This window comes from Nicotiana tabacum, chromosome 15 (genome assembly GCF_000715075.1).
Source record: "Nicotiana tabacum cultivar K326 chromosome 15, ASM71507v2, whole genome shotgun sequence".
NCBI classification, from domain to species: domain Eukaryota; kingdom Viridiplantae; phylum Streptophyta; class Magnoliopsida; order Solanales; family Solanaceae; genus Nicotiana; species Nicotiana tabacum.
The window spans coordinates 78,309,125-78,322,902 of record NC_134094.1 but is presented as its reverse complement, the minus strand read 5'-3'; the positions used below and the strand labels follow the sequence as shown (position 1 = coordinate 78,322,902).

Below are 13,778 nucleotides of genomic sequence, written 5' to 3'. Positions count from 1 at the left end.
CCGTACCTTGAAAGTTTTGTAGCTGCTTTACGTGCTAGCTGAAGTGCTTGTCCTTGTTAAGTAGATTGCAAATTCTATTGAATGGAGCTGCCCATTTTAGATAAAACAGATCGAGACAAAAAGAATTGTTAGGAATACTGCAGAACTTATTGCCATTCTTAAAGTTCGTGTAATACAGCAGTTTCTGTTGTTCGTTTTCAAGCACGCACGATAAATAAGCTTATTTCATTTAGTTCTCCTTTATATTCCTAAAAGGCTATTTTTGTGTGGATATTGTTCAACCCAAAAATAGTTCCACGATAAAATAATTAAATTTATATTTAAATTGATTTAAATCAAAGCTTAGTCGAATGAATCATATGATTAGACTAAATGAACAATAAATTAAACGACAATAATAAGACAATTAAAGTAGACAAACAAAAGAAAGAATGGTTTTATTGAGCTTTTTTATAAATGAGCCACAATGCTACAAAGCAAAGATCGAATGCCCAACTTAACAAGAATGAAATACAATAGCTTTTAGTAATGAGTAAGCTGAGTAGAATCTAAATGAATTACAAGTGAGGGATGTAGGGGTATTTATAACTAAGTCTAATGTTAATATGCCTAGTTCCAATTCCGTATATCGTCCCTCTGGGTAGTTAGCAACCGACTCAGAGACGGATCCAGAATTTAAATTTTATGGGTTCAACTTTTAAAGTTATGAGTTCATATCTATTTTTTTGTAATTTTAATAAATTTTTACACATAAATTTTTACTCAGTATCAAAAGTTATGGGTTCAATTGAACCCGATAGTAATATACTACATCCGCCCCTGGCAACCGTCGAGGTACTCACCGGTTGTAAGTATCAGACGTAGTGGGTATTAGTGGATCCTGAATATTTCGAAGATGGTTGAAGACCAAGTAAGACGACAGAATCATCTTTGGAGTGCTTCACCCGACATTTTTCTCGTCTTCCCGGGAAGGAGTTACCGGATCAAAAATATTTCTCGCGGGGACAAAATTCCGTTGTTCGTGTATGCCCGAGATAAACCTATTCCAAACATCATTGTATCGTCATGTAAACTATTAACATGCCAAAGCTGGATTTTACCAATACAAATATATGCATATGTACAGGCACAGTATCTGCTCCGGGTAAAAAATAATAATCGGATGTGCTCATCCATCGTGAGATTTATCAAGATGCTTATCTTGCTCTTGTGAGATTAATATGATTCATTGTTTTTACTGATAGAGTAAAACAACAGTCTAAAGACATATCAAGAGTACAACACAAACGCTAGAAAGTAGTTTTAGTGTATCTTCTACATTATTGTAGAACATTTTTAGAATTAAATCCTCAATTGTATTAACTCCATCTAAAAAAATATATAAAAAAAATAAATTTAAATGTACGAGTACCAGCTAGTTTTATGTATTATGGTTAACTTTTCGCTAAAGGGAAAGAAATAAGCAGCAGTAATATGAAGTTGACTGAAAAACTCTTGGAATTTATAATACAACGCACACTCGTTGAACACTGTAGGAACAAACTATATACAAGTTGCACCTTCACTTTAGACGAAAATAATCATTACATTACATAGCCGTCAAAATTGTAATCCGTAGTTAAGCGATTAAATTAATAAAAATACTAGTGTATATTCGAGCTGTAAAGAGCTTTCATATTTTCTTCTTTTAGAGCTTTCATATTCTCTTCTTTTACTTTTATTCTTTTTGTTGCAAAAGCTTAGACTTTTGACTAATGCATTTATACACACATTTAACAAGGTTTAATTCTTTAATTTGCATTTTGTTTAGTGACAAACTTGAATTCGGTAGACATTTGTGTGTAAATCAAGTAAACCTTATTCCTCAAGAACGAATTGTCGGCAAAATTCCAGTTTTTGACTATTTGTATTGATGCTGCTGCTATGCATACATCTAAACAAACCAGGAGCCTAGACTGAAAAGAATTAGTATTTTATTAGTACTAATTAGTATGCGACAAATACCAAGTTACGTAAAAGACGTAGCTAAATATAGTTACTAAGAGATGTCTGAAAAGGTGAAAGGCCAGCTAATTAATTTTGGGTTTATAAAAGGTTCATTTGTCTTTATGTTCTTGGTTTATCTAATTAAAAAGGTAAAATGAGGACTAAAATATAATAATTAGGGTTATAACAATGAAGTTAATCAATCATCTTCACGTGATTACTCACATGCATTCTCGTTAAGCATTGACCTCATCTCAATTACAGAAACATCGAACATCTCAATTAAACAGGCGGATTCAGGATTTAAATTTTATGGGTTCAATTTTAAGGATTTTTAACATTGAACCTATTATATTTTTAAAGTTATGAGTTCATATCTACTATTTTTACAATTTCTATAATTTTTTACATTAAAATTTTTACTCCGCATAAAAAGTTATGAGTTCAGTTGAACCCGAACATAGTATACTACATCCGCCTCTGACTTTGTACATGGCTATTATTCAATTATCCAAATTTTTGGTTCACTTTTTTTTTCTCCATTTCATCGTTAAAATTCATCTCGGCGTTTCTCTAACTTCTCATATTTCAATTTGTATATCCTTCGAAATTCAGGTAATTGTGAAAGGATGTTACCTTTACTCTTTTTTTTTCTTTAGAATTTAGAGCCTATAACATTGGCGCCTAAAAAGATGCACTATCAAGTATCAAATCACTTAAATTACTACACCGATCAAAAGTAAGATTAATAATCTCTGATAAACAAATTAACATATATAAACCGTATAAAAATTTCTTACACTATCAATATATATAAGTTACCGAAATAAATGAAGACTGTTATATTAATTTGCATTATCGGATAATTCAGTTACTGTATAAGAGAGATTATTGAACATTGATATCAAAATTGATAGATGATAAATTTGTCAAATATTGTATAAAATGGAAAATAAAATACTATACAAAAACACTCAAGATTTATAAGCCTTGAACATTTGCCCAAAAATAAGTTTCTTGACCATTCCCTAAGTAGTGAACTTCCTAGTTCACTACTAACATACCAAAGTTCTAAATTTTCAAGGAACAACAGATCTATAACTTGTTAGTATGTAATTTGTTTTTCTTTTCTTTTTTACATTATAAAAAAAAAAAAATATCATGATTTCAAAGGACTGCCACTTGAACTAGAAACCCCAATTTGCCACACTTTAATTTCTCCGTCAAAACTTCCACTAAACAACTTCACAGAACCACCGTCAGATTCACTGGTTTCCGCGGCCGCCACCAATGACCTCACCGGTGTCCGATGACCATCTAGAACCGTTAAACAACAGAACTGTCCTTCAATACCACGTGTCCAAATCCTCACCGTCCGATCCGCCGATCCACTGAACAACAAATCAGAGACGTTGATCAAACATAGTATCGCTTTCGTATGACCTCTCAATGCACCAGTAATCACCATGTAATTAGCACTGTCTTCCCTTTCCCATACCAATATCGACCTATCACACGCGCCTGAAAATAGAACAGAACAATCAGAGCTTAATGCTAATGCATTCACCGCCGATTTATGTTTCTCTAATGTAGCAATCAAACCATGTTTTGAATTTTTCTCCCCATATGGTTTACCCCAAACTCGAATCCGTTTATCAGCAGAACCTGTAAAAATCGTCCCATCTTTACCTACCACAACAGCGTTTATGGCATCATCATGTGCTCTAATTGATTCAGTGCACCGTAAATCTGACCCGCTCCAAATTTTCAAAGACCTATCCCACGAAATAGAGCACATTAATTTTTCATTAACTGCTAATCCAGAAACAGCATCGTGATGTTCGATCCATAGCTTCTTCTTATGTCTTCTTACATTTGTATAGCTGCTAGGGAAAACGAATCTGCGTAACCGGTCTTCAAGTGTTGGGAGTATCGCCATTAGTTTATGCTGCTTAACTGGTGTCAGTTTCCACACCCGGATTTTACAGTCCTGATGGGCGGTGAAAATTTTACCATTAAGAAAAGCCACTGATTTTATCGAGCCGCTAGAAGGGTCTTTGCCGTTGAAAGTGTCGATGAGCGTGAAATTCGTGAGTTCGAAGACATTGATTTCATTGGAGGAAGCAGCGTAAAGGAGATTGTTGTGGACAGCGAGGAAAGTGACATGGGTGTTTCGGGGATTAAGAGAATTCAGGCAGCGAGCTGAGATTACAAGGTTTAAGGTACCGGTGGAGAGATTTTGGAGAGAAGGGACAGAAGGTAAGGTTAAAAGGGAGAGGTTGCTTTGTAAGCTACCAAGGGAATTGTTTGTTGCTTGAGAAATTACTGATATAGGTGAACTGTTGGTTATGTCGGAAAATAAACTGCTTGCATCGTCGGAGAATGGGAGTTTTGGAGGCGGAATAGGGTGGTCGTCGGCGGTGGTGACGGAGGAGGAGCAAGTTGCAAGCCAAGATCGGAATTTCATTGTGCCGGCTAAACAGTGAAGAGAAATTGGTATAGAATAAGCAAAGAATGTGTGTGTATTAACTCTGTGTGTGTGTGTTTTAGAAAGAGGTGGAAATATATAGAGTCTTGACTTGGACTTATGGGAGTTGTGGTTGGTTGTCTTTTTCCTATTTCTCTCTATCTTCTAACTTGCCAGTTGCCATCTCTTTGTCCCACTTTCTTGTTCAAAATATTTTCATTATTTAAAATTCAACAAGTTGCAAATGGGAGTACTCCATTGTTCATGTTATTCTTGATTATTTAACTTTTTATTATTATTAAAATGAATTAGTCTAATGGAGTATAATTTTTGTTTATGAATTGAAAATGTAATCATAGACATTTAACATAAAACTTCTTCAAGTTGCGCATATACGGCACTATTTTAGCTTTTCATTTCAAGAGAGTGGGACCAGATGCAATTAACATGACCACACATTTAAATTTTGTGTATCACACAACAGTTCTATGGGAGTTTTGGTGTGTAGTTTAGTATAAATATTATTTTAGTTATATAGTAACTCTTTTTATATGAGATTAGTGAACAATAACACAAGTAATTATAAATTTGTTCAAATTGTAAGTACACATATAAGATCATTACCTCCAACTTTTTAAATTGAGTTGTCTTTGTTTTTGCTTTTTGCTCGAAGGTATTTTTAGCTAAGCCATCATAAAAATACTCTTAAAATCATATGATATTTTTCTGTTTGAGTCAAACCCGCACGGTATTTTTTAAAATATCTCAGACCATTAAGAGTATTTATGACTACCAAGACATACAAGCTTCTTCTTATATATGTGCATATCAAAACTAGAGAGAAGGCAGAATTAACAACTTGCTCGTTTCCGTTTGGTCTTGTTCTTTAGCTCTTCATTAGCTTCAATACTAGAGCTACTATCTTTCGTCTTCAAACTCTCCTCTCACCGAACAATCAATATGATACCAGTTTGTTGACTAAGTCAATCCAAAGATGCTTGGGTGTGATATATAACTTAATTATATTTCTTATTAACTTTTAATGCGAGTCTTTGTTCACGGGCTCAAAGGGAATGAAAGGAAAAGGCAAGGAGAGCATCAAACAAGGGTAAAACGTTACATTTCATGAATGCTAGTGGGGAATTTTCTCACAAAGCTCGCAGTTATATAAATCCTCCATTTTGTTTGAGTTTGATACAAGATACTACATGTCAAAATTTAATAGATATCATGACAAGTTAAATTTAAGGACTGATTTTCGGATATATACCAAAAAGTTTTTGTGTCCCTTTGTTGGGGTTGGGGGTGGGGGTATATTCTCGTATAGGGTAAAACCGGTTCATATTAAATACTCGAATAATAAAGCGACAAGTGGAACCGGAGACAGACGGAAGATGAAGCAGGTGAAAATCAAGACCGAGGACAGCAGCTTCGATTGGCACCGGGCAGACCCCGATGGGAACATTGCTGACGAAGACAAATAATATTTGCCACCTGATGACATTCAATGAAGAATATTTCTGAGTATTAAATACACAATCTGTTACAGAGAATTTTGTCATTCATGGCCTGCAGTTATATATTCATCAATGACTCCCATAATTGTCATTTAAGAGGGGCTTGATCCTAGGACCTTGTTCCCTAGGTGTAGCTATAAATAGTGACTTCAACAACCATTGTAAGAGCGACGAAAATTCTGACAAACTTATGTTACACATTATTCTAATCTCAATAATACTTTATTTTCAGTCTTTTGATATTGTTATTGCTGTCTTCGAAAGCCTTGCTCCCGGAACCAAGCTGTTTGCTGTCTTACCTCGATTTCAATGCTAAGTCTTATATTTTATTTAATTTATTTATCACTTTTTGGATCAAATTAATTCGTTTTTCTATAAATCACGTCACAAATTTAACTGTACCGTTTTACGGGTAAACATTCTTGGCACTTGATTTACTAAAATATATTATAGTTTTGTTTACTCGAAAAACGGATGGAGTTGAATTTGTACGTAGTTCTAAGAATATGTGGCGCAACTTAATACAAATTGTAAGGATAAATAGAAATATAAATATAGATTGCAAAGAATGCAAAATAGATATGGTTGTAAAGAAGATGAATTTTAGGACTCAACAAGTAGAATCAATTTAAGAAGCTTGAAAGAACAATTCTTTACTATGGGAGAATATAGTGTTTTGATTATAATATAAGCCTGAAAAAAACCTCCCTCTACAGAAATGATAACCATGCCCTTTATAGTAGAGGGATCTTGCTCTAAACATAATTAAAAATACTCAGTAGGAGACCCACAATAAATTAGCTTTTTCATAATTTCTGTCAAGATTCTCTCTAGTGGGATTGCAACGGCTTTTGTCTGCGAGCTCGATCTTGACTCGAGCTCTCGATCTTGGATTGAGCTCTATTCTGACTCGAGCTCTCGATCTTGGCTCGAGCTCGATTCTGATTCGAGCTCACGAATTGATTCGGGGTCAATGTTGGTCGGTCTCTGGATCATAAGCTTGATAGTTTTACTTTGCATCATAATTCGATTTGGATCCGAGCTTGACAATGATATCGAACTCGACATTGATCAGCCCCTAGGATTCGAAGCTTGTTTGTACCATCTTCGGAGCCTATCTCGAGGTCTCACTTCGATCGATTATCTTTCGAACTCGATCAGACGTACGAAGGCCAAAATTTATTTCGACCGTATACAGATAGTCCCTTCATTTCTCAGGAAGAATGTGGTGAGAAACGATATGATTTTTCAACGGCTCGATCGAATTATAAGTTGACGTCTTCATCGGGCTCGATCATGACGTACGTAATATTTGTCCCGTCGATTTAGTCTTTCAAGGCATTTAATGCGCGTCAGACGGTGATCGGCCATCGCTAATACTGAACCGCCATTGCTTAAACCTATAAATAACCCTTTCTTTTATCATTTATCACTTTTACCTCTTCAATCTTCCAAATTTCTCAAGTCCCTTTTCGTTTTCTCTGGCTTACCCAGTAATCCGTGATTTCTCTTTGCGAAAAGCCCCCATTCAATTTTACCAAATCTTTGTCACTTTCTTCTACTTCTCACCTTTGAATTCGAAAATGGCGAAAACGTCACAAACCATTCCTCAGAAAGAGAAGGCTTCATCTTCATAGTGTGCCGCCGATGAGACGTCGGCAGAAGCACGGCCTGAGGAGTGCGTTCCCGGGGCGTGTGTTCTTAATTCTGATTTTAAGGTTGATAAAGGCTCATCGGTCCCTGGCCGATGTGATCTAGTATCGAGGTACATGTGTTCGATAGCCGAGAAGCACCTCAAACAGCTAAAGAAAGATTGCAATTGGGATAAAAAAGAAATAATAATTCCTACTTCTGATGAAGATATCACCACTTATGTGAAAAGGGTTTTTGAATGTGTATACTTACCCTTTCACGTTAGGTCCCCTCGATTCTGTTATTATTGATTTTTGTCGTCAATACCAAATAACCCTATGCTAGGTCCATCCTTCTTTTTGGCGGATCGTTATCTTGATCCGATACTTTGTGAACAAAATCGAGGGGATGCCGTTCACCCTTGACCATCTTATCCAATTGTACTATGCTCGACTTTTTCGAGGAGGGTTAATAAAACTTCAGCGTCGGGCTACCAAGGCTATGTTCTCGAGCATTGACGAGGACATGGATCGGGGATGGATGGGCAGGTTCGTTCGAGTGAGGACATCGGACCTGATTCTGACCGAAAAGATGCCATTTCCCGAGGAGTGGTATATGAAACGTAAGTGTGATCTTGCTGTTACTTCCTTCTATTTTGTTCTTTCATTTCTTTTCTCATCGATACTCTTCTTTTTGTGATGCAGCGGTACCCTGAATGCCCGGAGCAGTTCCCGATCTCAAGAACTGGGTGCGATCTCTTGTTTCGACCACCACATACGCCGAACGCTCATGGCGTGATTTGTCAAAGGATCGATGGGAGGCCAAAAATTACGGTAAGACCCTTTATCGTACTCTTTGATAATTAGAACGAGATGCCTTCCAAATATTCTAATAAGATTTTCCATATGCAGGTTTGGGCAAAGATGCAGTTTTGAGGCCCTTATCCATCGAGGAAGAAACTTTGGCCTCTGTCCCAAAGCCGGTGAAGGAAAATAAAAGGAAAAGAGCCTCCGTTCCCGAAGATCCAAAACCGAAGAAGAGGACGGCTCGTAAGCCGAACAAGAATGCTATTCCTTTGACCGTAGAATTAGTTTTGCGTCTAAGGGATGAAGATGATGAAGAAAAAGAAAATGATGGGTCTGCGCTGGTGGCCCGAACGAAGAGAACAACCAATGCCCCATCGGCAGCTGGATCGATGATGCTTCATGAGGCTCCGCCTCGAGCTGAGGGTATACCGGAGAAAGATTCGGGCGGAGTCCCTGAGTTGTCGGAGATCGAAGACGCATCCCATCGGAGCCAACAGATGGGGGATATGTCTGAAGGGGCCCCTCTTGAATCCCTTTGAACCGAAGAGAATGCTCCAAGTGATTCATTTGGGGCAGCAGCAATCGAAGACTCGCCCACTTTCCCCGCTTTTTCTGCAGGGGTGATTCGGGAAGCCCAAGCTTTGGGGGCCCTCGATCTAGACAGGCCTCATGATGGAGAGGATCCTTTTCGTGAACTATTTACCGGTATCGAGGACGTTGCCGGTACTAGTGATGAATCAGATCTTTTTCACGGGGTGCAGCAGGCTTTGAATCAGGTAAGCCTTAAAATTATTTTGTTGGTACTACCTTCATGTTTACTTTTCGTTTCTAACTTCGTTTCTTGTTTATTTGCAGGCAGCGGCAGTTCATCGAGAAGCACGTTCTCGGTCCCAAAACGAGCTGCGTCGATACGAGGCCGACCTTCAACGGGTTACTGAGGAGAGAAACTCCCTAAAACTTCTCTTAGGGCAAATGGAAGAGGAAATAAAATACCTCCGAGCTGAGCTAGCCAAGGCTTACCGAGATCAGACCGATCTGTCTGAGCAGGTAATGATACTTTTAAAAGCCTATGGGCTTGATACCAGAACGATGGCTAATTTTTCGGTCTCATAGTTGTAGCAAAAAATTGAGATGATCGGGAAGCTTCATGAGGAGGTCGATGTGATAAAAGCAAAGTATTTGTAGTGGAAAGAAGGTATGGACCGCTTTGCTGCAGAGAAAGAAATTGCTCGAGCCAAGTTATCATCGGCCAAAACCCAACTTCAAAGAATGAAGGAAAAAGGCCTGGTTCAAGCGAGAAAAATAGAGGATCTCGAGGTTCGGTTGGCCTCTGTACTTGCCAAGTCCGAATCTGATGCCGAAAAGGCAAAGGCCGATGCGGATGCACTTGTGGCCGTCTATCAGGCCGATGTTGAAGCTGCCCAAGTCCAAGCAAGAGAGGCAGCCGAGACCGCCGACACTTGAGCACATTGGGTCGCTGAACTTGCTAAGTGCCGATATCAGAGGGAAACCCTCAAGGAGATCCATGCTCGTGGTTTCGACCTCGCTGAAGAGATAAAAAGGGCCAAAGAACTCGAAGCCGACGCTGAAGCCTTGGTTTTCGATGACGATGATGATGACAATGATGATGACGATGGGAGTAAGAGCGGATCCGAGAATGGGGGGGAGCCCGATAGAGAAGAGACCGCTCCTATGGATGACCAGGAAGCTTAGTACTTAATTTTTACGTTGTAATCAATCATGTAAACAATTTTGTATATAGAAATATCCCCCTTTCTTTTTGCCGACTTGCTTCTCTTTTGTTTCCGGTCTTGTGAAGACTTTATTAATGCCTTATGAAAGATTTCATAAGGATTTAAACAACTTAATCAAATTTGGACTTCGTAGCGTCTATAACCGAGCGAGCACTTATTCAAACTTAAAGTGATGTAGCCCTTAGGCTTATTAGTTGAGTCAATGATTCGAGATCGAAGTAATGTAGCCCGTAGGAATAATGGTCGAGTGACTGCCTGCTCGAACTCAAAATAAATGTAGCTCGTAGGCTTAGTAGTCAAGTGAATGATTCGAACTCGAAGTAATGTAGCCCGTAGGCATAATGGTCGAGTGAGTGCTTGCTCAAACTCGAAATAAATGTAGCCCGTAGGCTTAGTAGTTGAGTGAATGATTCGAACTCGAAGTAATGTAGCCCGTAGGCATAATGGTCGAGTAAGTGCTTGCTCGAACTCAAAATAAATGTAGCCCGTAGGCTTTAGTAGTCGAGTGAATGATTCGAACTTAAAGTAATGTAGCCCATAGGTGTAATGGTCGAGTAAGTGCTTGCTCGAACTCGAAATAAATGTAGCATGTAGGCTTAGTAGTTGAGTGAATGATTCGAACTCGAAGTAATGTAGCCCGTAGGCATAATGGTCGAGTGAGTGCTTGTTCGAACTCGAAATAAATGTAGCCCGTAGGCTTAGTAGTCGAGTGAATGATTTGAACTCGAAGTAATGTAGCCTGTAGGCGTAATGGTCCAGTGAGTGCTTGCTCGAACTCGAAATAAATGTAGCCCGTAGGCTTAGTCGTCGAGTGAATGATTCAAACTCGAAGTAATGTAGACCGTAGGCGTAACGGTCGAGTGAGTGCTTGCTCGAACTCGAAATAAATGCAGCCCGTAGGCTTAGTCGTCGAGTGAATGATTCAAACTCAAAGTAATATAGCCCATAGGCGTAACGGTCGAGTGAGTGCTTGCTCGAACTCGAAATAAAAGTAGCCCGTAGGCTTAGTTGTCGAGTTTATCTTAATTCTGTTTGCGTAATAAATCTCCAAATAGAGGAATTTTTCTTGGATATAAGATGTCGGTAAAGAGGAGAACTTTCTTTGCAAGTCATTATACATGTGTTCATGTTTCGCGTCTGGGTTCGGGCCAACTACATGAGCATGGTTCGTTTTGACCATTTGGATCTTATAACCTTTCCTATTGGAACCCCGTTGTTGCGAAATAACTTTCTTGGATCAGAACTTGATATATTTGAGGGCTAATGCCCCCTCCCCCCAGTATTCGAGGTCGATTGTAAAGAGGCCTCGGATACTGTTGTAAGTGTAACACGATCATTGGTTGCCTCATTAAGAACCTTGTCGAAAAACCCATTTGGGATAAAACCGGTCTAAGGGAAAAAGAATGTAATACGTGCTTTCAGATCTAAGGCTTCGTATTGAAGGATCCATCTTAGCTCCTGATCAGACTTCTGCAGGGGTTAGTTTTGAAGTTTAAATGAATATGGGAGGGTCGTACCTTAGCAGTAGTATCATTTTAGATGTGACACATTCCAATTGCTTTATAGTTGTTTGCCGTTTATAATGCTGAGCTTGTATGATCCCTTTCCGACGTTCTCGAGAACCTGATATGGTCCTTCCCAGTTCGGTCCTAGTTTTCCTTCGTTCGGATTTCAGGTATTGAGGGTGACTTTCCTTAGCACTAAGTCCCCAGGCTTAAAATGGCGGAGCTTGGTTCTTCGATTATAGTATCTTTCGATTCGTTGCTTTTGGGCGGCCAATTGGACGAGAGCAGCTTCTCTTTTTTCGTCCGATAATTCGAGGCTAGTGTTCATAGCCTCGTTATTTCATTCTTCTGTTATGTATCAAAATTTGGCACTGGGTTCACTGACTTCGACTGGTATCAAGGCTTCAGATCCATATACTAAGGAGAACAGGGTTGCCCATGTACTAGATTTTGACGTTGTTCAATATGCCCAAAGGACTTCGGGTAGGATTTCTCTCCACTTTCCTTTAGCGTCGTTCAACCTCTTCTTTAGGTTTTGAATGATTGTTTTGTTCGTTGATTCGGCCTGTCCGTTCCCACTGGGGTGATACGCTGTTGATAATATCCTTCTTTTTTTGTGATCTTCGAAGAATTTCGTCACTTTGTTGTCGATAAATTATTTCCCATTGTCACATACTATTTCGGTGGGTATCCCGAATTGACATATGATATGATCCCAGATAAAGTCTATAACTTCTCTCTCTATTACTTTCTCAAACACATGTGCTTCAACCCATTTAGAGAAATAGTCAGTCATAAATAAAATGAAGTTAGCTTTACCTGGGTTCGATGGCAGAGGGCCGACAATATCCATTCCCTATTTCATGAATGGCCATGGGGATAGGACTGAGTGAAGTTGCTCTCCGGGTTGATGGATCATTGGTGCAAACCTTTGACATTTGTCATATTTTCAAACAAATTCCTTCGCATCTTTGCCCATATCGATCCAATAATACCCTGCCCTGATTATTTTTCGAACTAATGGATTGGCACCAGAGTTATTCCCACAAGTGCCCTCATGCACTTCACGTAGGATGTAATCGGTATCTCCTGGTCCCAAGCATACTGCCAATGGTTCATTGAATTTCCTTCGGTATAGCGTTCCATCTGAAGCCAACGTGAATCGAGCAGCTTTAGTCCGTAGGGCCCTTGAATCTTTAGGGTCCGATGGTAGCTTTCCGTTCTTTAAATATTCAATATACTTATTTCTTCAATCCCAGGTTAAGCTCGTAGAATTTATCTCGGCGTGACCTTCTTCGATCACGGATCTCGAGAGTTAAACAACAGTCCCCGAGCTCAAGTCACCTTCATCGACCGATGATCCCAAATTTGCAAGTGCATCAGCCTCACTGTTTTGCTTTCATGGAACATGCTGTAAAGTCCATTGTTTGAAATGGTGCAAAGTGACATGTAGTTTGTCCAAATACCTTTGCATTCTATCTTCTCGAACATCGAAGGTTTTGTTTACTTGACTTACCACCAGCAAAGAGTCGCATTTGACTTCAATGACTACTCCCAAGTTTTTAGCTAGCTCGAGACCTGTAATCATGGCCTCATACTCGGCCTCGTTGTTAGTCAACCTGGTAGTTTTAATAGATTGCCTAATAGTGTTATCCGCAGGTGGCTTTAAAACTATGCCTAGACTGGAACCCTTCACGTTCGAAGCCCCATCCGTAAAAAGGGTCCATACCCGATGACGTACCCAATTTCAACATGAGTTCTTTTTCGACTTCGGGTACGAGGGTTGGCGTGAAATCGGCCTTGAAGTCTGCTAAAATTTGAGATTTGATGGTCGTACGGGGTTGATATTCGATATCGTACCCACTGAGTTCGACGGCCCATTTGGCCAATCGGCCTGATAGTTCAGGCTTGTGCAAAATATTACGAAGCGGGTAAGTGGTTAATACACATATGGGGTGACATTGAAAGTACGGTCTTAACTTTCTAGAGGCGCTTATCAGTGCAAGTGCCAATTTTTCTAGGTTGGGATATCTAGTTTCTACTTCTCCTAAGGTCCGACTTATATAATAAACGGGAAGTTGCGTACCTTGCTCTTCCCGAACTAGGACACC

General features: G+C 39.1%; 1 protein-coding gene across 1 annotated transcript; it reads right to left on the bottom strand.

Annotated features, from left to right (window-relative positions):
• Window positions 1-2,884: 2,884 nt before the first annotated feature.
• Window positions 2,885-4,538, bottom strand: LOC107798129 (protein JINGUBANG-like). The gene has a single exon (XM_016621090.2). It carries the CDS (start codon window positions 4,451-4,453, stop codon window positions 3,146-3,148), a length of 1,308 nt encoding a protein of 435 aa, XP_016476576.1. The 5' UTR covers window positions 4,454-4,538; the 3' UTR covers window positions 2,885-3,145.
• Between the last annotated feature and the right edge of the window lie 9,240 nt (window positions 4,539-13,778).